The sequence below is a fragment of the Podarcis gaigeae genome (assembly GCF_964106915.1).
Source record: "Podarcis gaigeae genome assembly, chromosome: 6".
Taxonomy (NCBI): Eukaryota; Metazoa; Chordata; class Lepidosauria; order Squamata; family Lacertidae; genus Podarcis; species Podarcis gaigeae.
The window spans coordinates 18,739,041-18,764,182 of record NC_139682.1 but is presented as its reverse complement, the minus strand read 5'-3'; the positions used below and the strand labels follow the sequence as shown (position 1 = coordinate 18,764,182).

Here is a 25,142-nt window from a genome sequence, read left to right as displayed (position 1 = left end):
CCACTATGCATAAATCAGAGGGGAATGTTTTAGGGAAGTGGGAGATATGCAGAAGAGTATTGGGCATGGGAAGGTTATATCTTCACACATATGTATATACTTGCCCCCAAGAAAAGCAAAACATTAGGAACAGCTTAGAACAGATGTTTATAGAATGAATTAAACATGCAAAATAATAATAATAATAATAAACTAAGCTTTAAAAAAAAGATATTCAACCAGCTGTATTGCAACATTTTCAGCTTTTAATTAGAAATGCTGATAATCCTAGAATGAAGTGTTCTAATTTAATTGGCTAGCCTGAAGTAGGAACCCTTTCAAAGAAAAGGAGGAAAGTACCCAGCCTCTGCTTAATTACTCTTCTCATTCTCCAATTCCAGCACATCTTCAAAGGAGGTTGATTGGTGGTTACTTTAACAGGTATTAATCACCTGATACCATTATGACATCCAGGTGATTGACAGGTGGGTAGTCTGGCCCACCTGTAAAAGTAGGCCTGGGAAGGATGGGGGAATCCAGATCCACTTCACCCACCACTGGAAAGACCCAGTTCCCCAACCTTACTCTATGATAATCTACCTATCTTCTTTCTTTCTTTCTTTCTTTCTTTCTTTCTTTCTTTCTTTCTTTCATCTGTTGTTAACATTAAAGGCTCCTTATCAGTGGCGTAGCGTGGGGGGTGCAGGGGGGGGCCGGCCGCACCAGGCGCAACATCTGGGGGTTAGGGTTAGGGGGCGCAAATCCACGGGTTAGGGGGTGCAAATTACTTGCCTTGCCCCAGGTGCTGACAACCCACGCTACACCACTGCTCCTTATTACTTCATTCATTTGCCAAAGCAAGGAGGGTTCCCTGGCACTCAACAGATGCTGTCATTGCAATGCTGAATAAAGCCCTAGAACTTCACTCTCCCATTTTACCCCTCTTCTACTCCACTGCTAGTTTGGAGAGTCCGCGGAAATCAAGGGAATGAAATGGAGAATGCCTGTTGCCACTGAACAATTACCCTTCAGGGTTCTGGCTTCTTAGCTCCTGCTGGGTACAGTGGGACGACACACCCCCCCCCCAAAATACACAAAAAGTAGAAGTAATAGTTACAGACTCAAAACTCCATGTTAGCTCCCAGGGGGCAAAAACCTCCTAGGCTCACATTCCTCTAACTTTGTGAGTTAATTCAGACCAGACATGAATAACTCAATTTTCTCCTCTTGTATTTAAAAAAGGATGCAGTCAGTGCTTCTTTACAAGATGCAGAACCTAAACAGGTCAATGTGTTTATGTTAAGTAGCCTGTGCCTTTTCCAAGTTACTTTTGGGGGCATTTTCCCCTCCCTCTAACCATTGCAAAGACAGTCCCACCCATCCACCCGAGACACATTGTTCCTCCAGAACCCAGCCATTTGATCATCTGCCAGTTAACACAAGAACAGTGTCCGAAGCTAGTTTAAATATTTCTGCACTCCAACCTCTAAAACGCGGCAGCGCAGTAAACTTACTGGAGCGAAAGGTTAGCTTGCTCTTATTTCATAAATTCCCAAGCCAAGCAAAGATAACACAAAACAAGTAGCTACCTGCATCAAAGGAAATTTATTATCCAAGAAAGCCATTCAGGAGCTGAACAGCTAGCTATTTATTTATGATTGCTAGCGATTTTGGCATATATATATATGGGGGTGTCAGTGTTTGTCAAATTAAAAGTATAAGGCATGGATCAGGGCAGCGCTACCTTTAATTATAACACAACAATCCTTTCCCTCAATGGATATTGGTGGCAAGAAGTTGGTAGAGCATGAGGCTCTTAATCTCATGGTTGTGAGTTCAAGTCCCACGTTGGACAAAAGATTCCTGCATTGCAATGAGTTGGACCAGAAGACCATCATAGTCCTTTCCAACTCTAAAATTCTATGATTCTACCTTGTTAGAATCATAGAATCATAGAGTTGGAAGAGACCACAAGGGCCATCGGATACAACCCCCTGCCAAGCAGGAAACACCATCAGAGCACTCCTGACATATGGTTGTCAAGCCTCTGCTTAAAGACCTCCAAAGAAGGAGACTCCACCACACTCCTTGGCAGCAAATTCCACTGTCGAACAGCTCTTACTGTCAGGAAGTTCTTCCTAATGTTTAGGTGGAATCTTCTTTCTTGTAGTTTGGAACCATTGCTCCGTGTCCGCTTCTCTGGAGCAGCAGAAAACAACCTTTCTCCCTCCTCTATGTGACATCCTTTTATATATTTGAACATAGCTATCATATCACCCCTTAACCTCCTCTTCTCCAGGCTAAACATGCCCAGACTACTATCCGTTGGGCATTCTCCACATGGCTGAGTAATAATAATAATAATAATAAATGATAATTTTTTATTTATACCCTGCCCTCCCTGGCCAGAGCCAGCCAGGCTCAGGGTGGCTAACACCAATAAAATTACAAGAAAGCATAATGTGGGGGGACAAACAAACAAACAAAAACCAGTTTATTAAAATACGGGTTAAAATACAATTTAAATGGCCATGTGTACATTTTCTTGGTTCCACTGAACTCCCCAAGGCTCTTTCTTCCCAGTAAGCAGGAATACCTCAAGGTGAGATGACTGCAAAAGGCTGTAGGTGGGACTGCTTTGAAGGGTGGTTTAGAAACTGCAGCTGGTGCAGAATCCTGACCGCTGACCAGAGCAAGACAGTCTGACCATATAGCAGCCATCTTGGCATGATTGCACTGGCTGCAAATTAGTTTCCAGGCCCAGTTCAAAATCTTGGATTTGATCTATAAAGTCTTCCACAGGACCACAATACCAATTCTACAAGTCTATGAATCTATTGTATGACTGTCTCTCCCCTCGTGGATCAAACTGGACCTTGCATTTGTCATCTGAGGCCTTTCTCCCTGAGAGAGGTATTGAGGACGAAAGCATGAGAACAGGCCTTCTCAGTGGTGCCTCCCCATTTCAGAATGCTCTCCCTAGGGAGACTAGGCTGGCACCATCACTATCTGTTTTTAGGTGCCATTTTTATTCACCCAGGCTTTTGGACCCTGTTTTGAAGGGTAAATTATGCTTGCGGCCTCTTCTGCTGATCACCCTTTTTGTTGGGTGGGCTGAGCTACATCTGCCCTTTTATAAATGTAACCAAGGAGTATTTTAGGCTGCTTTTTACTTGCTTTTAATGTTCCTGTAAGTCTCTTTGAGTTACATTTGTGGAAAATATGACTAATAAATACAACAACAAACAAACAAAAACCTCCTCAAACTTTGTCTCTCTTGCTGACTAGGCCAACTGCAAACAGTTACTCTTCAGACCCATGCATAATATGATTAGCAGCTAGCATCCACCAGCCATAAACGCCCATTTAAGCAGACACTTTCCAGTTGTCAATATTGGTTGAGGAACCATATTCAGCTATTGCAAAAGTACCAAGAAAAGGCATATCTCCCTGCAGGGCCCTGAAGCACAGGGTGAGTTATTTCCTTATGCTATACAACACTTTGCAGTTGATGAATAAATGCTAATACAGAGAAGACAGTGAATAAATCCAAGACCCTTTTAGAATGTGGCTTTGAAGGGGGGTGTTTATTGGGTTATTGCCTTTGGCTTGATTTTATATGTTGTGGTCTTGTTGTGAACTGCCCTGAGACCTCCAGGTACAGGGCGGTGCATAAGTTGAATAAATAATAATAATGATGATTAATAAATGCACTTAGCAGCAGCTGAGTAAATGCTAACACAGAGAAGACAGCATATTCCAACATTCTAGTGTGATAAAAGGAATGGGCTGGGATGGGGAGAGAAGAGAAAGCCTTACTCGAGTCCTTTCTTCAAAGCTTCAAAAACCTTCTTCACTTGTTGTGGCTTGGGATCCCAGATGACCATCCCTTTCTGCAGAGAGGGATAGGTCTTGGCAGATTTCACTGACATTTTAGACCTCGTAGAACCTTTGCTGAGAGACTTCCTGCAGAAAGGGCAATTAAGAGAGAGAGAGGAGACCATGATGAATTTAAACAAGAACACAAATAGCTTGGCTTCACTGCCCATGATGAGGATGTAAGAAAGATGAGCCTAATTCCAAAACCTAATCCTCTGCATGTTAACTCAAAAATTAAATACTACCTAGTCGAAGTGTGTTCTGGTTAGGAAGAGAACAGGGCTACCTTAACAAACACATCTTCCAAAACCAGCGCAGGGAGGAATCACATGCTGCCCATTGGTTGCTTTTTACGCATACCCTCCTGATACTCCTGTACCTCTGGAGCATTTAAACCAGGCTTCCTCAAACTCAGCCCTTCAGATGTTTTTGGCCTACAACTCCCATGATCCCTAGCTAGCAGGACCAGTGGTCAGGGATGCTGGGGATTGTAGTCTCCAAACATCTGGAGGGCCGAGTTTGAGAAAGCCTGATTTAAACCTTCCTATCCTTGCCAGTTCTCCCCCAGAATTTAATATTTATTTGTTTGTTTGTTTGTTTGTTTGTTTAATTATTTGATAGAATTTTACACTATCCCTCCACAAAGGTTTCCTAACTGGTTACAATAAGACCTACTGAAAGACAAAACAGCAGTCAGAAGCAAGCAAGCAAGCAAGCAGCATTAAACAAACAAAAAACAAAAAAAAAGCCTGAGATGTTTTTATTTTATTTCATTTTTAAATAAATTGTTTCCCTGGGACAGAAGAGTTAACAGTATTGGTAGAGTAGCCATTTAAGCATTGCCAAAGAGAGAGAGAATGATTCATCTATAAAAAAAGACAAAGGATGTATCCAGTATTAGTCCTACTTAGAGTAGACCCATTCAAATTCATGGACATGGCTAACTTAAACCCAAGGGGTAGAGTTCAACGTCACGCTATGACGAATGTTCCATCTTCGCAAACTTTACAGTTCGCCAAATGGAACAATCGCCCAGCCTCTTTCTCTCCCTGCCACACAGTATGCAGGTCTGGGGTTCACCAACCCATACCCCTAGCCAATTTTGGGGTAGCATGGGAAAGAGGGGGGGAGCCTTGTCAAGCTAGCAAAAATCTCCATGTTTCTTTATATACTTGCATCAGACTGGCTTCTAAACAGTTTGCAAGTGTAAAACTAATTATAAGAGCATACACACATAACCAAAATACACACATAATAAAAGCACCCCTGATTAAAATGGACACTGGAACAAACTCATTGAAACAGAGTAGCCACTGAAACTATTAAAACAGCTATTAGATCTGGAGATTCAAATCAGGAGAATGCTTGCCTAAACATGTTGCTGGACTTCCATTGCCCATTACCGCCAATCATTGGCTATGCTGGCTGGGCCTGGCAGGAGATGGAGTCCCATCAACATCTGAAGAGCCACAGGTAACACACACGCCCTCAATCCATGTATTAACCAGTGCCATTTGGTCTGTACCCTAACCAACGGCCACCTGGGAAGAATATACTAACCATGTCTGCTCAGAAGGAAGTCCTAATGAATTCAGTGGGGTTTATTCCCAAGTAGGTGGGGATAGGATCACAGCCTAAACTACTGCGGCGTTTGACTGCAATGTTAATGGATAATAGCATCTGTTTCACTTACGCAATGCACAGTTTCTTGACAGTAAGCCCCACTGAAGTCACTGAGACTACGTTCAGTTAAACATAGTGGGCGGCACCCTACTAAGTCCTACTCAGAGCAGACCCAGCGGCGGAGCATATGCCCACGCTGCCCAGGGCAGGGAGGCGCACTCCCAAGGGGGTGTGGTGCGGAAGGTGCCCTCCCAGGTACGGGATAGCCGCTCGGGTACCTGGAGCGGCGCGCGCGCCCTGCAGCTGGGGGCGGAGCAAGCCACCCATGGCGGACATTTGGCGCACCGTCCACTCGTAACTCCCAAGCTCCCCCAAGCTGTCAAAATGAAGGGGGAAGAGGGGAATGCTGCCGGCAAAGTGGAGCAGCTCCCTCCCTTACCCTGACGGCTCAAGGGAGGCTTGGGAGTTGCGGGCAGGCAGTGCACCAAATGTCACCCCCCTCAGTGAGGGCACCCGGTGCAGTCTGCCCCCACCATCCCCCCTTCCTATGCAGACCCTTATGCAGACGCACTGAAATTAGCAAACCTTAGTTAGTCATGTCCTCAGCTTCAATGGGGCGACTCTGAGTAGGACCAGCATTAACTACCACTCAGAAGAATTAGGTTGTACGCTATTTGTCTAGAGAGAAATTCAAAGAAAGAAAGAAAGAAAGAAAGAAAGAAAGAAAGAAAGAAAGAAAGAAAGAAAGAAAAGTCCCTATCATTCTCTCTACTTAAACAGTGAGTCATCTTACCTCTCTGTAAGATAAAGAAAACTAAATCTTTAAACTTCTGCCCTCCTTGCTAAACCAACTTATTTTTTGTTCCTCCTTTGGAACACAGGACAGAACAAGTTGCATTAATTTAAGAGTCCCACATGGAACAAAAAAACTCAGTATCTTTTACAGCATAATACTATGTAGCTGTGTAAATACAAAGAGCCACTGAACCACTGAGCATTGCTCACCTATCCAAATCAAGGCAATCCAGGGAATCTCTGTTGAAGGTGGTCTTTTTTCTGACAGATTCCTGGCTAGTTTCTCCCTCTCTTGGAATACTTGACGATTTGTACCTGACTTTTACTAACTCCCTTATCCTTTAATCATTTATTTACTTTTCAGAAAGTCAAGCTCAGTAAATTCTTGCCTCCTTTAACATCATCCATTCTCTCCTTGCAATCAACTGGATTTTCACCCCACCTGTTAATAAACAAACAAACAAAGGCTGCAGCAGACACACCTGGCTAGTTCTGTCAGCTGTTGTGAGAGTGGTGTCTTGGAGCTCAATCCTACCCATGCTTACTCAGAAGCAAGACCCACCATTTTCCAAGAAAGTACATTTACCATTGCAGCCTCAGAGCTCTTTACAGTGTCTGCTAGTGCAAGAGCTCTTGGTTAGTGGATAGGTGAGTTTTAGGGTTGTGCAACAGAGAGATCCAGTGCAAAAGCTGCACTAGCGGAAACTCATTGTGTAAGTGATTACACAATCCACTGGGCAACCAAGTTATCAGCAAACTGCTTGTGCCCTTCTCTTACGCAGTAGCATTCTGCTGGTGCAAAACATTTTGCCAGCAGCAACAAATATGCCACTGAGTGACTTTAATTTAGCACTATGTCGAATAAAACCCTCCGTTATATGCAGCAATTGATGTGTACCTAGAATTTGCCCTCTCTAGGAATGAATGAAGGTTATCTGACAAGAGGGATAATGTGATCCTATTAAAGCTTCCAGTCACTTACTTAAGAATCTCAGTGATGTATGCTTAGATCATACTGCAGTTCTCTGCCAAGATCAGAGTAATGTCCATTGAACTCAGTGTGATTGTCTACTAAGTAAATATGCAGAGTCTGGACCTGCACAGTTCTAACCCCTGAAGACTGCTTTCGGCATAATCAGAAATGTTTGGGGGGCAGCCAGTTGATCCTTCATTGTTTTGCATAACTATGTGGCAAAGCAAGGATCAGAAGTGGCTATGAGCTGACTCAACTGGCCTTAGTTTATGCCTGCTGAAGTTCCTTCTTCTAAAGCAGTATTTCCCAAACTTGGGTCTCCAGCTGTTTTTGGACTACAACTCCCATCATTCCTGACCACTGGCCCCACAAGCTAAGGATTATGGGAGTTGTAGTCCAAAAAAACCCACCACAGCTGGAAACACTGTTCTAAAGGTTTGGGAGCCCTTTTCGGATCTGGCCACCCTGCATTGGAAACAAGTCTCTACTTGCATTGACTTTAATGCAAACTATGAAGTTGAGTTCACACTATGGGTGGAAAGCTCACAGGGTGCTCCATCTGTCTTCAACCTTATTATCAGACCAGCAAATATCAACTTACTTATTATCTACCACCTGCCATGGGACCCAAAGTTCTAAGTCAATGATCACACCTCAACCTGCTTAGCTTATGGGCCCTGGGACCTATTATTCTGACCCAGCAAAGATGATGCCTTATCAAAACACTCATCCAGGTGCATTATCCTTTGATTTTCAACTTAAGCTGAAACAAGGACAATTAAATGCAATAGAAGGTGGAATTATACCAAAAATTATTGTGGTCAAGACCCAATGCACTGTTAAACCTCCTAAAGAATGTTGATGTCAATTGGCTTCAGTGCCTTTTAAGACAGTGTTGGATTGTGGCCTGTATCTTGCAGTGTTCAAGCTCCAAACTCATTGTAGTTTGAGCGTCTGGCCATAAACATTGCCTACAAGTGGTGCAGAAATCATAAATAACAGCAGCATCTGTTTTCTGGAAGTCCTGAAGCCTACTCGTAGTGCAAGCCTTCCTAGCTAAAATGGGACTTCGGTTTTGCAATCTCTCCACCACCCTGCAAAAGTACATAAAGACCTGATTGTTGTTGCTTTTAAAAATGCTTTACAACTGGATAGTAACTGGATATCCTTTGGGGAAATGTAAACTCGCTTCTTTGGAGCATTCTTACTCTGCTGGAGGTGCTCTGGTCCTGGAAACAGCTGTTTGACTCCTTTCCCTGCAAGAACTCCCACTATGTACTGCAGTCTCAAGTCTGTTTGTTCAATTGACTGCTTGGTTTTCTTCTCACTGCCCCCCAAATCCCCGCCTTTTGAAGTTTAGACAACCAACACAATGCAGAAAGGACTTGCTGGAGCTTGATATTATTCAGGTTTTATAATGGAAGTGGAAATCCATATACGTTTATGGATGCATTTTGGGGTGAGTGTGATAAACCTAAGAGTCTGTCACCTTCTCCAGATTGGTGATATCATCTTCAGATGCCCTAGCAAACGGTAGCCAACACTCTATATGTTGTTGGACTCACCACAGCCATCATGACCAATGGTTAGAGATTATGGGAGTTGATGTCCAAAAATATCTGGAAGGCACCATGCGGACTACCCAGTCCATATCCTCCCATCATCCAAAATCAGAGGTTATGAAACCACTTCACAAGGAAGATTACTTTATTTTCTGTTTAGTGCTACATTAAAACTTTTAGATTTGCCCATGCCTTTTAGTTATATGTCTATCCTAGGTGAGGTTGTTAACTCAGTTTTTACTGTGTTTGCTTTCACTATATTCATATGATGATGATGATGATTGCTTTATTATACACCTTTAGGCATTCCTTTTTAACCAGGCCTTTAGTTGATTCGATTGACATCCTACGCCCTTTTAAAATGTGGTTCTTTGGGGGGGGGGAGCATTATTGGGTTACTGTTTTTATTTTGATTATATATATTGTGGTTTTATATTTTGATTTTGTTCTGTGAACCGCCCTGAGACCTCTGGGTATAGGGTGGTATATAAATTCAGTAAATAATAATAATAATAATAATAATAATAATAATAATAATAATAGATTAATCATCATCATCATAATAAATATACCGCCCCTCATATGCAGATCTCAGAGCAGTTCAAGACATAAAATGACAATATAAAAACCACAAAATAAGTTCAGTGGTACCTTGGTTCTCAAACGCCCTGATACTCAAACAACTTGGAACCCAAACACTGCAAACCCAGAAGTACCGGTAAGTGTTCCAGTTTGTGAACTTTTTTCAGAAGCCAAACATGCTCCATTTTGAGTGTTACACTTCCAATTTGAGAGCCACACTTCCATTTTGAGTGTTACGCTGACGTCTGCCTGTTTTTACTATTTATTTTGCATTTTTGTTTTTGCGGGTCTTTTTGTTTTGTTTTTGTGACTGTGTGGAACCCAGTTCAGCTACTGATTGATTGTGCGACTGCAGTACATTGTTTATTGCTTTCATTTTAAAAGGTACTGGATGTCAATCTTGTGAGCCACTCTGAGAGTCATAGCTGGAGAGCAGCTGAATAATATTTTAAATTAAAATAGTACCTTCTCTGTGTTCAGACCCCTCACATGCATCCATGCCTGCTCCACATACATTCATTTGAGTACACAAGCGTCAGATGCAACACTCTAACACAACATGCATGCACATAGGCCTCATTCAGGCATTGCAATAAGACTGGGTTTCTGGTTTAGTGGTTTGATAGGATCAAGGAGCATGCTCCTGCATGCTTCCTGGATAATCCCACTTCATGATTCCTCTGGAATGGGCTGGAGAAATAAACCAGGAAGCTTTGGCATCCAGTTATATCTGGGCCTGGGGATGGATGAATCTGTCACATTTGGTTTCTCTACATTTTGCACCCTGCTTGACTGTTAAGTACAGTGGTACCTCGGGTTAAGTACTTAATTCGTTCCGGAGGTCCGTTCTTAACTTGAAACTGTTCTTAACCTGAAGCACCACTTTAGCTAATGGGGTCTCCCGCTGCCGCCGCCCCGCCAGAGCACAATTTCTGTTCTCATCCTGAAGCAAAGTTCTTAACCTGAAGCACTATTTCTGGACTAACGGAGTCTGTAACCTGAAGCGTATGTAACCCAAGGTACCACTGTACTCAGCTTGCATATCTGCAAGTATCTAAGTGGGGGAATAGCAGGGGGTTTCACATGAAAATGGCATATGGTCAAGAACTGAAACCCCAGGAACATTGGAAGATGCCCTGTACTGAGTCAGGACAGGTCACCCAAGCCCTTCACTGTCAACACTGGCTGGCAGCAGCTCTCCAGAATTCCAGACAGGGGTCTCAGTCCTACCTAGAGATGCCGGGGATTGAACCGGAAACCTTCTGCATGCAGAGCAGATGTTCTACCACTAAGCTAGCCCTCCTTGCCCAGAGCTCTCAATCCAATCTGGGGAGCAGTCAAACAAGGAGCTACTAAAACAAATGAGAAGGGAGAGCAGCTTGCGGCTTTGAATGGCTAGGTTGAGCCAGAATAACAAGACGCAAATAAGCTGAGGAAAAGAAAAAGGAACTTGTTGCTTGTAAGTGTGCGACTCACATTAATTTTCGGCTCTGCGCGTTGCTGAACCCAGCAAAGGAGCAGCTCCTGCTTATCCTTCCCCCATCAGCAGGGGAGTCAAATGTGAGCTTCACCGACATGGTTCCTGGTTAGCGGGTCTGTTGTCTCTGGAAATAAAAGGAGAAGCAGACAAAATTAGACAGGAAGTAGATAAAATGCTCAACTATTTGTACAGAACAAGGGCTTATTTGTTTTTTTAAAAAAAACATCCTGCAGTCAGGATAGCTCAGTTGGTAGAGCATGAAACTTTTAAATCTCAGGGTCACAGATTCAAGCCCCATATTGGGTGAAAGATAGGGGGTTGGACTAGATGACCCTTATGGTCCCTTCCAACTCTACGATTCTATTATTCTATGATACCACGTATCGACTGATATCACGCATTGTCCTTAAAAAGAGAATTGCAGGAGTATTGTGCAAAAGTTGGCTCGTGCATTGACTGCATTCCCATCGTCCCCCTACAGATCTGTCTGCTAAATGCATTTTCTACATTTCCCCGCCACAACAAACAACCCATTTAATACATCCTCCATTGTATCAGCAGCTGCACCAGCTAATCTGTTTTGCAAGCTGTAATTGTGTTCTTCCTCTGCTGCCCCAAGGAAACACTGAGGGTGCTTTTAGTTGTGGATGATTTAGCAGTACAGTGGTACCTTGGTTTACGAACTTAATCCGTTCCGAAGGTCCATTATTAAACTGAAACCGTTCTTAAACCAAGGTGCACTTTCCCTAATGAGGCCTCCTGCCGCCGGTGCCCTTCCACTATTCGGATTCTGTTCTTAGACCGAGGTAAAGTTCTCAAACCGGGACACTACTTCCAGTTTTGCAGAGTTCGTAAACCAAATCGTTCATAAACAGGACTGTTCTTAAACCGAGGTACCACAGTACTCAATCGTTGCTGTTCTGGGACAGTTGAGCGGTATGCAATTCGCATATAAAATGGGTGATGTGGAGAGAGACCATTGGTCCAAATAGCTCAGGATGGCCTATGATGACAGGCAGTGATTCTCTGGGGAGATTCAAGGACTGAACCTGGGACCTTCTCCATGGACATCATGTACTCCACCACTGAGTTATGGCTTTTCTCCACATGCATGGGCTGGGTTGCACCACTTACCCTACAGCCCAACTCCTGTACTGTACATTTGCTTCGAACAATGCAGCACCAAGCTACTGTTGTTGTTGCTGCTGCTGCTGCTGCTGCTGCTATTACCAAAATACGCACACATACATGAGATCTCATTTCTGGGCAACTGTTCAGCTGCTCCAAGCTAGCATCTCTAGCAAAACAGAAGTCCCTGCCTCTCTTACAATTTCCAATCAATGGTCCAGCTGTCAAGGGAAGAAAGAGATGAAGTCAGACTATTCATCGGCACCAAAATACCCCTTCCCCCCCAGCATCAGCCTGGCAGCGCTTTGCATAATTCTGTAACTGGATCCACACCAACGGACTTGCACAGACTTCCACTGAAAGTTACACTGGACTCTTGTTTGTTTTTCCAGAAGTTGCCCGATATAGCTTTACCACGCCAGGATCAAAATCTTGGTCGCTGGCAGGCTTTCACTCCCAAAGCACAACATTGCCTCTCGTTAATTAATCTAACTCAGGTCATGTTGGCTTCCCCCAACAAACGTGGTTTCCTTTGGCTGCTGCTTCTGTTCCCATCATCACTCACTCCCTTTTGTTCCTTGGGGGAATCTGGGTTCCCAGTGCTGCATGTGCGTAGAATTTAGACCCACGTCTTAAAATGCAACATACATGCAAATTCAGTCCATGCAGTGAAAGGATGACAATGAAGATCTCTCTCTCTCTCTCTCTCTCTCTCTCTCTCTCACACACACACACACACACACACACACACACACACAGCTGAGCTGCAAACTAAGCAAGAAATCTAAATGTTTGCCTTTAAAAAAAGAATTGAGAGGCACCCAGATCCTGCCACTTATTCCAAGCAAAGCTCCCATTCACATCCGGAAGAGAACATCTCTAACTTCCAGACAAAATGCCTTTTTGAATGCTATTAGCAATTGTGTAGATGGGCTTTAAAGGAGGAAACAGCATGTGCAGGGGGGCTGAACTGAATGGAGACTTTGGGCAGTGGCCAGGGGTGGGCAGGGAAGAGCTTTAACCTCCCTCCCACCCTGTTGCAGTCAAATCTGCTCTCCCCCCATGTCCGCTATTTAAACCTGGGCGGGGGGAGCTCCCATTGGCAACTGCTATAAAAATGAAACATTTGCATGTGTCGTCTGAATAAGGTACTGAAGTTTAAATGGTCCTGGACCCCCATATTGTACCATCCAGCTGCCTTGATTCAGCAGCCATCCAATGTCAGGCTCTCAACAGAAAGTGAATGTGCTGATCTATATAGTGACCACAACCATTTTCACCACAAGTCAGCACTTTGTTGCACATATTTGTATAGAATGTGTCATTTCCCCCAAGGGGACTCAGTTGTTCCAACTGTGCAATGAGGGAAATTCTAATAATCTCCAGAGCTCAACATGATCAATAGATTGGTGATCCGCTGACCTGGTTTGGCTGGCAGGATAAAAGGTAAAGAAGCCCTGGACAGTAAAGTCCAGTCAAAGGTGACTATGGGGTTGCAGCACTCATCTCGCTTTCAGGCCAAGGGAGCTGGCATTTGTTCACAGACAGCTTTCTGGGTCATGTGGTCAGCATGACTAAACACTTCTGGTGCAACGGGACACCGTGACGGAAGCCAGAGCACACAGAAACACCGTATACCTTCCCCCCACAGTGGTGCCTATCTATCTACTTGCACTAGTGTGCTTTCGTACTGCTAGGATGGCAGGAGCTGGGACAGAGCAATGGGACCTCACCCTGTTGCGGGGATTCAAACCGCCAACCTTCCGATCGGCAAGCCCAAGAGACTCAGTGGCAGGATATTCCCACGAGGCCTGCAAGCTGACTTGGTGCAAAACAGAGAAAAGTCATTCCATCATTGCAATCATTAGAGCTGAAGTAAATAAACCACTTAATAATAAGGTTGTTTTTTTTTAAAAAAAAAAAAAGACCTTGCATAACAAGCAATTAAAAGAAGACATTTGCAGGCTTGACCTTGTGGTTATTTCCTGACCCCGCTCCCATGACACCAGATGTGCAGGGAATAAATAAATTCCTGAGGCCTCTGTTTTATTCTCTGGTGTGGAAATCTTTGCAATATCAACTCAAGAAAGTTGCCATGGTGTGTGTTCTGCCGCTGGAAGAGTGCAATGGAAGGGGAAGGGGAAGGAGGGCATTGCCCTCTTGTTGACGTTCCAAAGAATGTTTTCGGGACACTTCTGTTGCACGCAGAAAATCAGTTCATATGCGCCCAGGACCATAGTCTTCTGCCGAACTCAGACTTGGGCACCAAGTCAGAAGTGCAGCAGCCAAGAAGAAGAGAAGGTCCACCGGACAAATGCCTGTCAGGTTCTATTAGGCTGGAAACAGGCATCAGAACTGCTTCTTTTTAAAAAGGTTGAAGAAAGTTTGAAACTGGGATCACAGCTTATAGTGCGTACACTCAGCCCGCTGCAATACAAGAGCATCAGAAGCTGTCAGATGCTGAGTTGGATCATTGGCCTATCTAGTGTCTTCCAGATGATGGTGGACCACAGCTGCCACCAGCCCGACCATTCACCATGCTGCTTGGGAGTGATGGGAGATGCAGTTTAACATCTGGAGGACACAGTGCTGGCTACACAGTTTAGAGCACAGACTCTCTACTGATTGGCTCTCCAGGGAGTTCCTCCATCCTTACCTGGAGATGTCAGGGGTTGGACCAGGGATTTTCTGAATGCAAGCCTTGTACTCTACCACTTGGCTATGGCCCTTCCCCTTAGGAAGGCTTCTGGAAAACTTCTGTTTAACCCACAAGTGTGTGTGTGTGTGTGTGTGTGCGCGCGCGCAGTAAGGTGACTCCCCCAGCCACCTGTAAAAAATATTGCCTGCCGTCAGCCTTATATAGTGTCAGCCCAGCTCTCCAGGCTGGTTCCCATCGGTGTCTTACAGTTGTGCTTCATGGATAATATAGTCAGCATCATAGGTACCATGCAGAAGAAGAAGAAGAATTTGGACTTGATATCCTGCTTTATCACTACCCTAAGGAGTCTCAAAGCGGCTAACAATCTCCTTTCCCTTCCTCCCCCACAACAAACACTCTGTGAGGTGAGTGGGGCTGAGAGACCCCAGAGAAGTGTGACTAGCCCAAGATCACCCAGCAGTTGCATGTGGAGGAGCGGGGAAGCGAACCCGGTTCACCAGATTATGAGTCCACCGCTCTTAACCACTACACCACACTGGCTCTTATTGCTGTTAAAGCTCAGCTCAAGGCACTTGCAAATGAGTAGGTGCTGCAGTACACAAAGTCACCAACTGAAATATACTCGGAGTCTTGTAGTGATTTCATGCTCTTTATTGCGGCTTGTAAAACAGTGATTCATTTGCCCCCCGAACCTCAGGCTTTTATATACATTATTTACACAATACGTCCTGTCTGATTGGCTGATTCTGCTTCCCTCCTGGAGCCTGAGTGGTCTTTTCCTGCAGGCCAATCAGTTGTTGCATTCTAGGATCCTACCAGCCTAACAGGCTGATTAACTTCCTCCTGGAGCCTGATTGGTCTTTTCCTGCAAGCCAATCAGTTGTTGCATTCTAGGATCCTACTTGCCTATTGTTCTAGGATCCAAGCTTAGAACATAACACCAGCCTTGGGTCGTCCACCGTGAACCCCAAGACCTTCGCAATGATTCTTCGAACAAAAGCTAGCTAGAAGACCCCACACATTCTTGGCTTCTTTGCTGCTCCTTCTCTTCCCCTGTTCCTTTAGATCCCAGTGCTAGTCTAGGAGAAATTATGCTAGCTCAGTGAGTGGGAAATTGGAGCTGAACCTAGGCATTTCTGAGGATCCCAGGGGCTACTTTTGGCATGCATGTGTGTCCACTCTGCTCTCTGTGTGTTACCTGTGTATGTGGAACATGTGAGCCTTACCATGAAGCTCTAATTCGGATTTTGGGGGGGATCAGATTTAAGGAAGTGCAGAAACATATTTACAACTGCTCCTAATTAAATAGAATCTGGCCTCCATTCAAATGCTTCTTTCCCTGCCAGGGAGGAGCTCGGAAGGAGACCTCCAAAGATGTATTGCTGAAATCCATCTGCAAAGTTCACTTGGCCCGGTCAGGCTGAGCTCAAGCCTCTAAGTATTTATCTTCCCTTGCCCTCCACTTGGGGTATGTGCACAGTCAACTTCAGTGGGGTGGAACGAAACACTGAAATGAAATAGGGGCTAGTCAGTGAGAATCGTAAAATTGAAATCATAGAATTCTAGAGTTGGAAGGGACCATCCGGGTCATCTAGTCCAACCCCCTGCAATGCAGGGGGTTCAATTTTCATTCATTCCACAACAATTCACGCACAGAACAATCAAGGAGCACTCCGATTTGGGGTGGCCACCCAGATGCCTGTGGGAAAACTAGAAGCAAGATTCAAGCACAACAGCATGACCCACACCCTGTGATTTCCAGCAACTAGTATTCAGAAGTAATATTGTCTCCAACAGTGGAGGCATTGCATAGCCATTATGCCTAATAGCCATCAATAACCCTCTCCTCCAGGAATTTGTCTTACTCCCTTTTAAAGCAATCTAGGCTGCTGGTCCTCACTGCCTCCTGTGGGAGTGGATTTCATAGTTAACTACGTGTACTGTGTGAATAATTACTTTCTTCACAAAAGAAGTACTTTGTAAAACGGGGTTGCGGGTTCATCGTGGTTTGATGCAAATGAAAAGCCAGTGGATGCTGCCGAATCGTTTCCACTTTGATCCTCCACCCGCACAAGTGGCAGAAACAAACCAGGAAGCCATGCTTAAGCTTGGATCCTCACCATGTCTGATCATAGACTGTGGTTTGGTTTTTTGCTTATAAATCAGGATATGACGCTGCAGAGCCCAGGAAGTTCCTTGATTATTATTTTTAGGGAGTTGCATGCAGTGCTGGCCTTCAGCATTGGTGGCATACAGTGAAGGGAAAAAGTATTTGATCCCCTGCTAAATTTGCCTGCTCGCCCTCTGATGAAGAAATAACCAGTCCATAATTTTAATGGTAGGTTTACTATAGCTGTGAGAGATTGAATAGCAACAGGAAAACCCCCAGAAACCCATAAGACAAAAGTCAGAGATTGATGTGCATGAATGGACAATTGTGGGGGTGCCTATTATGTGGCAGCAAGGGAAGCAAAAAAAGGGGGGGCTGCCTCCTCTATTGCATCTGCAAGAAATCATTCAGTTGTGCTTTTCTGAGTTGCGTCTAGCCTCCTGAATTCAGTGACAGATCTCTGGAAACCTTGGCATAGATAGCTGTGAGTCAGTTTGCAAGACACTTGGAGGATAAAATCACTCCTGTCCTCTCAGGTCTTGTTACAGCTGATACAGCCACAGCACACAGCACTGTATCTCCCTCCCCTTCTCCTGTCATCTTCACTGTGTCAATTTTTAGACTGTAAGCCCCTTGGGACAGAGACCTGTCCTCTTGAATTTTGCAGAGCACACATTGCTGACAATACTGATGATACAGCGAGATATATTCTCCCCTCTAGTAATTATTTACACTTTTGACTGCTTTCCTTTAACACTACCCCCTTTGACTGGTTGTTTCTGGGCTCTGCCAGTTCAAAAGTTTTGCAAGGAAAAAATGACTCATTAGCCTTTCTACCTCCTAAAACCATTTTAGGTGTTGTTTTTCTTTTAGTTATGGGCTCAAATAATATTTACTTAAGTTCAGTAAACTACCTCTGTGCATGGTTGCCAGATGTCCAGGACTGACCTGGGCAGAACAGGAATTGCTTTGTCCAGAATTGAGGGCTGCCTTCATCCTGGGCATGGAAGCAGCAAAGTTATGCCTGATTACGTCTCATTGATGTCACTGGTCCCTAAGAGCTTAGAACAACCCCTCCCTGGATTGCAGCCATCAACCACAGCAGGCATCGCCAGAGGGGAACAGGTAGACTTCCTCTCTCTCTCTCTCTCTCTCTCTCTCTCTCTCTCTCTCTCTCTCCGAGACACATGGGCACATGTGCATTTGTGTGTTAATCTTGGGCCACATAGAAAATGCATATACAGTGGTACCTCAGGTTACAGATGCTTCAGGTTACAGACGCTTCAGGTTACAGACTCCGGTAACCCAGAAATAGTACCTTGTGTTAAGAACTTTGCTTCAGGATGAGAACAGAAATCGTGCTCTGGCAGCACGGCACCAGCGGGAGGCCCCATTAGCTAAAGTGGTACCTCAGGTTAAGAACAGTTTCAGGTTAAGAACGGACCTCCAGAACGAATTAAGTTCTTAACCCGAGGTACTACTGTATTTTGAGCTCCTGGCAGATTTTGCCCAGAGGCTTTTCACAACAACATGGTAAGGGTTAAAGCTTATAAAATGTTAAGGAAATGGCAAGGACATTGCTGTTGTGCAAAAACATCAGAACTGGGTCACCGTTACTATCAAAGTACTTAAATACCAGGACTAATTAAGTTTTAGCTCTTAACTTTCACCGCAGTGTTAAATCTACTGGGAAAATAAACTCTGCGTTTAACCTCTGCTCCCAGGCATTTTTTCAGAGAGACCATTGACCTCAGTAGCAGTGTCATCCTAACAAGATACTTCACTGTGCAAACATTCCAAAACTATGATATTAAGAATCAGCATCCTCTATCTGTAAGACGATCCAATTGCTGGCACTGTAATGATGCCGTTGGTGCTATAATTAAATTGCATTTACTTATCTATGCTTTAGAAGCTGTGATGCCTATTATTTAAAAACTTTGGCACCACAAAAGTCCTTATGGAGGTTCCTTGAATAGTGGTGTTTTATTTCATTTTTATTTCCATGCAAGCATCAACTATCGGTTACGGTAAATGTCCAGCATTAAGTACATGCCATGTGAATACCAACAAAAGTGGATGAGTTTTGTGAATACCTGGAAAGCGCTATAAAGTGTGGGTATCCTCAAATCTGGAACACAGATAAAGGAATGTGGGCAGTCATATTAGGCGACTGCCAATGTTCACCAGTGAATCTCTGAGTTTTCAGGCAATATTTCTCTCAGATTCTGTGCATTCCCATGTGAACGCTGATAAGCCACCAAATTTCTGACATTCACTGTAATGTATATGTGTCTGTTGAAAAATAAACACAAGTTCTAGTAATGTTTAAATTCCTAATCTGATTTGAGGCAGAGCCTCAAAAACTGTCCCACAGAGCAAAATGTCTGGGGGTATGGGAATGCATTAAAGAAGACATCCCTAAATGGTTCCCTGGGATAGATGAACGTAATATTTCCTGGACATAAGAAGCTGCCTTATACTGAGGCAGACCATTAGTCCATTCACCTGTGTACAACCTGTAGATTTGTAAATAAATGCAAATATTGCAAAATGCCAAAAGCCTCCAGTGAACTCAACCCAAAGAAGACCAAACCCACTGAGCTCTGCACCCCCTGGAATTTCTTAATGGAGAAGTGGAAACACATAATAGTATTATCTCCTTCGGAGAATGAATCATGGCCCAAAGTTTGCAAAACATCTATTTTTAATTTGTTTTGTTGGGGTTATGTTTTCACTCCCTCAGGGGCTGGCATAGACTCGAATGGGATTTTCCAAAGTGCTGTGCTCCAAGGTCAATGAGGAGAAATCTTTTCCGTCATCTTTTCCCTAAATCTGAAAGGCTGGCTGCCCCACTGTCACTGGCCTTTATTCCTTTAAAGTGGCAGCGCTGCAAAACTGTGAACAGCTGTGGGCTTGTCAGGAAGCAAGAGTCATCAGAAGGCACAGAGGTCTTCTTACTAGTGGTCTCCACAAGGGTGCACATGGCGTCCTTTTCACATCAAGAGATGGGGATTAGATAGTATGATGGGATAATGAGCTGCTTGTGCGTAAAGCTTGATCCCTCCGGGTTTTGGCTAGCCAGCCAACCTCTGTCTCTAACGGAGCCCCCAAAGCATGGCTCCGTCAGTCGCTGGTAGAATCCGACAGTGGGCGTCTACGGAATCTATTCCAACATAAAAGTTCCTTGATGGAAACGCGTCGTCTGGATTCTCGGCGTGACAGTTTCCGGCAAGGAGTGGGGGTGCTTATGGGAGGATCTGAAACTCCTCCGCTGTTACTGCTGGAAGAGTCCCTGAGCCATGCCTCCATCTCTCTCTCCTTAAGACTTCCCGATTTCCCCCTACTGGTGCCTTCCTCCGCTGCTGACTCTCTCCTGCCTTCTGAGAGCCTCTCCACCTCCTGTCTTTCCGATGGCAGTTCCCTGACATCCACCTCCCCTCCAGGGCCCCCTTCACCCCCTCCCGCCCCCTTTTCTACTGGCGGTGAGGGTGGAAAACCCCGGAAAGAACCCTCTTCATCATCAGAGGATTCGAACACTTCTCTCCACTGCCCCCCTTCTCTTCTCTCTGTGTTCTCTTCCTCGTCAGATTCTGCTCCCTCTTCCTGCCCTGATTCTGGGAACCCTTCAAACTCCTCTTCCTCATCAGTTGTGCCAAAGTGTTCCCTCCTAAACCTTCCCACGGGCTGAGGTTTCCTTGGAAACCATTGATGAAACGTTTCTATTAAAATCTCGTCATTGACCTCCTCTGCCGGTACCCATGTGTTTTCCAACTCCGCTTCCCCTTCCCATTCTACCAAATACTCCACCTGATTCCCTCTCCACCTGGAATCAATGATTCCTGCCACATGTGGGTTGCGTTCCCTTTCTTCTATTACTGGTGTTTGCGTGACCTCTCCCTCACGTTCCCCCCACTCTCGCCCCTCTCGGTATGGTGACAGTAGAGACCTGTGAAATACTGGATGCAGTTTCATGTGGTTGGGCAATCTGAGCTTGAATGCCACCGGATTGACCTGTTGTATGACCTCAAAGGGTCCCAGCCGTTTGGGTCTTAATTTCTTACACCCTCCCTTGAACGGCAGTCCTTGGGTGGATAGCCACACCCTGTCCCCCACCCTTATGGTTTCACCTTCCCTTCGGCTTCTGTCTGCTTGCCTTTTGTATTCTTCCTTGGCCCTCTCTAAGTTAAGTTGGAGTTGCCGGTGGATCGCTTCCATCTCTTCAACAAAGTGTTCTGCAGCCGGTACACTCCACCTCTCCCCTCCTTCTCCTGGAAATGCCCTGGGATGACACCCATAGTTTGCCAGGAAGGGACTTATCCCAGTGGACACATTCTCCGTGTTGTTGTAGGCAAATTCTGCCAGGGCCAACTTATCTACCCAATCATTTTCTCGGTCACTTACATAACACCTCAGGTATTGTTGTAAAATCCCGTTTGCCCTTTCCGCTTGCCCATTTGTTTCTGGGTGCCGGGCAGTTGAAAAATTGACCTCCACGTGCAGTAAGCTCATGAGCTTCCTCCAGAACCTGGAAGTAAACTGTTTCCCTCTGTCGCTGACCACCCTCAAGGGGGCGCCATGCAACCTGAAAATATGCTCTACAAACAACTTGGCGGTTTCCTCCGCTGTGACCGCATGTGAACAGGCTATAAAATGACACATCTTAGTTAATAGATCTACCACCACCATGACAGCTGTCTTGCCTTTGGATTTTGGCAGGTCCGTCATAAAATCTATGGATACTGCCTCCCATGGCCTTTCTGGTGTGGGTAAGGGTTCTAATAGCCCCGCTGGTGCCAGCCTCTCCCCTTTCGCTCGCTGGCACCTGTCGCACCCCCTGACATATTCCCGTACGTCCTCCCTCACCTTGGGCCACCAAAACTCCCTGGTAACCAACCACATGGTTTTGTGCTGTCCGAAGTGCCCCGCTGTGGGGCTGTCATGCAACTGTTTGAGTACCCTGCCCCGCAGTTCCCCATCGGGTATGTACAGTGCCCCTTTGTAATACAACGCCCCGTTCTTTTCTTCAAACCCCCCTGTGTTCTCCTCTGTCCTCCTGAGTTCTCTGAGTTTTTCTTGGGCGTATTCATCGTTCTCAGTACTCACTATCAGTTCCCTCTGCCCCACCAATGCCGCCCCACACACCCAGTGGTCCTCAGGGATTATATGCCTTTCCTCAGGCGCTCCCTCCCCCTCTAAGTACTCAGGTTTCCTGGAAAGAGCGTCCGCCCTTACGTTCTCCGAGCCTGGCACGTAACGAATTTCAAAATGGAATTTGGAGAACTCCTGGGCCCATCTCACTTGTCTCTGGTTCAGCACTCGGGCTGTTCTCCAGTATTCCAGATTTTTGTGGTCAGTTCTGACTTGAACCTTGTGCTGCGCCCCAATCAGCAAGTGCCGCCATCTCCGGAATGCTTCATGAATGGCGAGCAGTTCTCGGTCGTAAACTGTGTAGTTCCTCTCGGATTTGTTCAACTTCCGCGAGAAGAAGGCACACGGTCTCCATTCTGACGTATCTTTTCCCGGCTGGAGAAGCACGGCCCCCACTGCTCGGTCTGACGCGTCAGTCTCCACTCTCATTGGTTGCTGTAGATCCACGTGCAAAAGTTGCTCTTCCGACGCAAACGCCTTCTTTAATTGTTCGAACGCCCGCTGCGCCTCTTCCGTCCAAACAAATTTCTTCTTGCTGCTAAGACAATCCGTGATGGGCGCCGTTAAGTGGGCAAAGTTTTTGATGAACTTCCTATAGAAGTTTCCGAAGCCCAGGAATCTTTGCACGTCCTTCTTGGTCTTTGGTGTCTTCGATTCCAGTACCGCTTGGACCTTGCTGGGATCCATGGCTAATCCCTTGTCAGACAACCGGTACCCCAGGAATTCCACCTCCCTGGTATGAAACTGACACTTCTCCAGTTTCACCCACAGCTGGTTTGCTCGCAGTCTGCTCAGTACCAATCTTACATCTCGCACATGCTGCTCCTCATTCTCTGAGTACACCAGGACGTCATCTAAGAACGCTACGCAGTTCTTGTAGAGCAATGGCCCCAGGACGTGATTCATGAATGATTGAAAACAGGCCGAGCCCCCTTGTAATCCGAAAGGCATAACTAAGTACTCAAAAGCCCCCAAGGGGGTGAACATAGTGGTCTTCCACTCATCCCCCTTTCTCACACGTATCAAATTATATGCCCCCCTAAGGTCCAGCTTGTAAAAATTTTCCCTTTTCTCACCCGTGTCAGAATGTCATCAATTCTGGGCATGGGGAAAGTCACTGGTTCTGACACTGCATTTAGGGCCCTGAAATCCACTACAAGCCTGGGTTTATCCGTGTTTTTTTTTGTCCACAAAGAACACTGGGCTGCCCCCCACCGCTCGTGACTCTCTGATGAAACCTCGCTTGAGGTTCTTGTCAATGAACTCCCTTAACTCCTGCATCTCACTGTCTGACATTGCATACAGCTTGCCCACTGGCAATTGTGCTCCTGGGAGTAAGGTAATTTGACAGTCAAAAGGTCTGTGCGGGGGCAGTTTATCTGCTTCCTTTTCGCTGAAGACGTCAATCAAGTCAGCATATTGTCGTGGCACCTTCCCTTTGTCCGTTACTTCCATCCCTGCTAGAGTGGCCTTGGCCCCTTCCTGAGCCTTTCCCTCCTTGCAGTGTTCTAGGCAATGTGCTGATCCAAAGGAAACCACCCTCTGATGCCAGCCTACTAGCGGATCATGTAGTGCCAGCCAGCTCATCCCCAAAATAATAGGAGCTCCCCCCAAGGTGGCTACGTTAAACGCTATCAGTTCTGTATGTCTTGCCACCCTCATTATCATTGGTACAGTCTGTTGGCTCACTTCTCCTCCCAACAGTTCCCTCCCATCAATCGTGGTCACCTGCAGAGGGTTACTTAACTGGATAGTCTGTATCTGGTGTTCAGCTGCAAACTCCTTACTCATGAAATTACAGGAGCTGCCTGAATCCAATAGCGCTTTTATCTTTAGTGGGTGTCCGTTTGGCAGCTCCAGCAACACCTCTATCACAAGCGCTGGTCTTGGGGGTTCCGGCGTGGGCACTTTCACTACTCCTTGGCCTGGCTGCTGTGCCCTGATGGTGGCAGCCAGGCGTTGGCTTTTACTTGCTCCTTTATTCCTTCTTCCTCCTTCCCCCCAACAGTTCCCGCCATCCCTTGCCATTCCTTTCTTTGCGGACAGACTCTGGCAAAGTGACCTGGCTGTTGGCAGAGATAACATTTCTTGGCACTCTTTCCCTCCTTCTTCCGCCCTTCACTGGTGTTTGAAACTGCGCGCGCGCGCGCTGTTCCAAGTTCCATCGGCTCTGCTGGCGGGAAAGGCTGCTCCGGAATCTCTGGAATGCGGAAATCCTTCCAACGTTCCCCCTTTCCTTCCCGCTTTTCCAAAGCTCTTGCCTCCTGGCGCGCTCCTATGGACAGCGCAGATTTAGTCAGCTGGTCTATAGACTCTGCCCTAGGCGCCCGGGAAAGTTCATCTTTCACTGCCGGAGAGAGCCCTTCTTCAAACAGCATTTGAATGGGTTCACTCGCTAAGTCCCAACCCAGTCTATGTATCAACATGGTGAACTCAGTCCAGTACTCACGTACAGATCGGCTCCCCTGTTTACACACCATTAACTGCCTGCGCACCACTCCCTGCTCAATCTCGCTAGAAAACATCAGGTCCATGGCGCGAAAAAACTTCCTCGTGTCCTTTAGGATTTCATTGTTGGCTGCCATCAGGGGTCTAACCCAGTCCTTCGCCCCTCCCTCTAGATGGCCAATAACGTACGCCACTCTAGAATCCTCATCGGAGAAGTCATCAAACTGTAGATTGAGAGCATATTGCATCTCGGTTCTAAAGGCATGATAGTTCCTGGGATCTCCCCCAAATTTCTGCACCAATCCAGGCACCTTTCTTGCGAGTGGGGTGGTTTTCCCCTTATCCGCATCTTGAGCCCTCCTCTCCTCGAGCCTCGCCGTTTGCAGCGCGAGCTGGACCTCCAACGCCCTGTACCTTTCTTCCAGGCTTGGACCCACTCCAGCTCCAGCTCCTGCTCCTCCGGTTCTGGCTGGGTTGCTCATGATGCCTCTGCTTGCACAAGCTGCTTTCAGAGACTGTCGGATTGCTATGATGGGATAATGAGCTGCTTGTGCGTAAAGCTTGAACCCTCCGGGTTTTGGCTAGCCAGCCAACCTCTGTCTCTAACAGAGCCCCCAAAGCATGGCTCCGTCAGTCGCTGGTAGAATCCGACAGTGGGCGTCTACGGAATCTATTCCAACATAAAAGTTCCTTGACGGAAACGCGTCGTCTGGATTCTCGGCACGACAGTTTCCGGCGAGGAGTGGGGGTGCTTATGGGAGGATCTGAAACTC

General features: G+C 45.9%; 1 protein-coding gene across 6 annotated transcripts in view; it reads right to left on the bottom strand.

Annotated features, from left to right (window-relative positions):
• The window catches only part of RIPOR3 (RIPOR family member 3), a 113,594-nt gene that overhangs the window by 50,749 nt on the left and 37,703 nt on the right, over window positions 1-25,142 (bottom strand). For all 6 annotated transcript variants that reach the window (XM_083744177.1, XM_083744176.1, XM_083744178.1 and 3 more), the window contains 2 exons: window positions 10,870-10,997; window positions 3,799-3,945 (listed from right to left, as the gene is read on the bottom strand). In XM_083744177.1, the coding sequence (XP_083600303.1) occupies window positions 3,799-3,945; window positions 10,870-10,970 (248 nt within the window). In that variant the 5' untranslated portion in view covers window positions 10,971-10,997. The remainder of the gene's footprint in view (window positions 1-3,798; window positions 3,946-10,869; window positions 10,998-25,142) is intronic.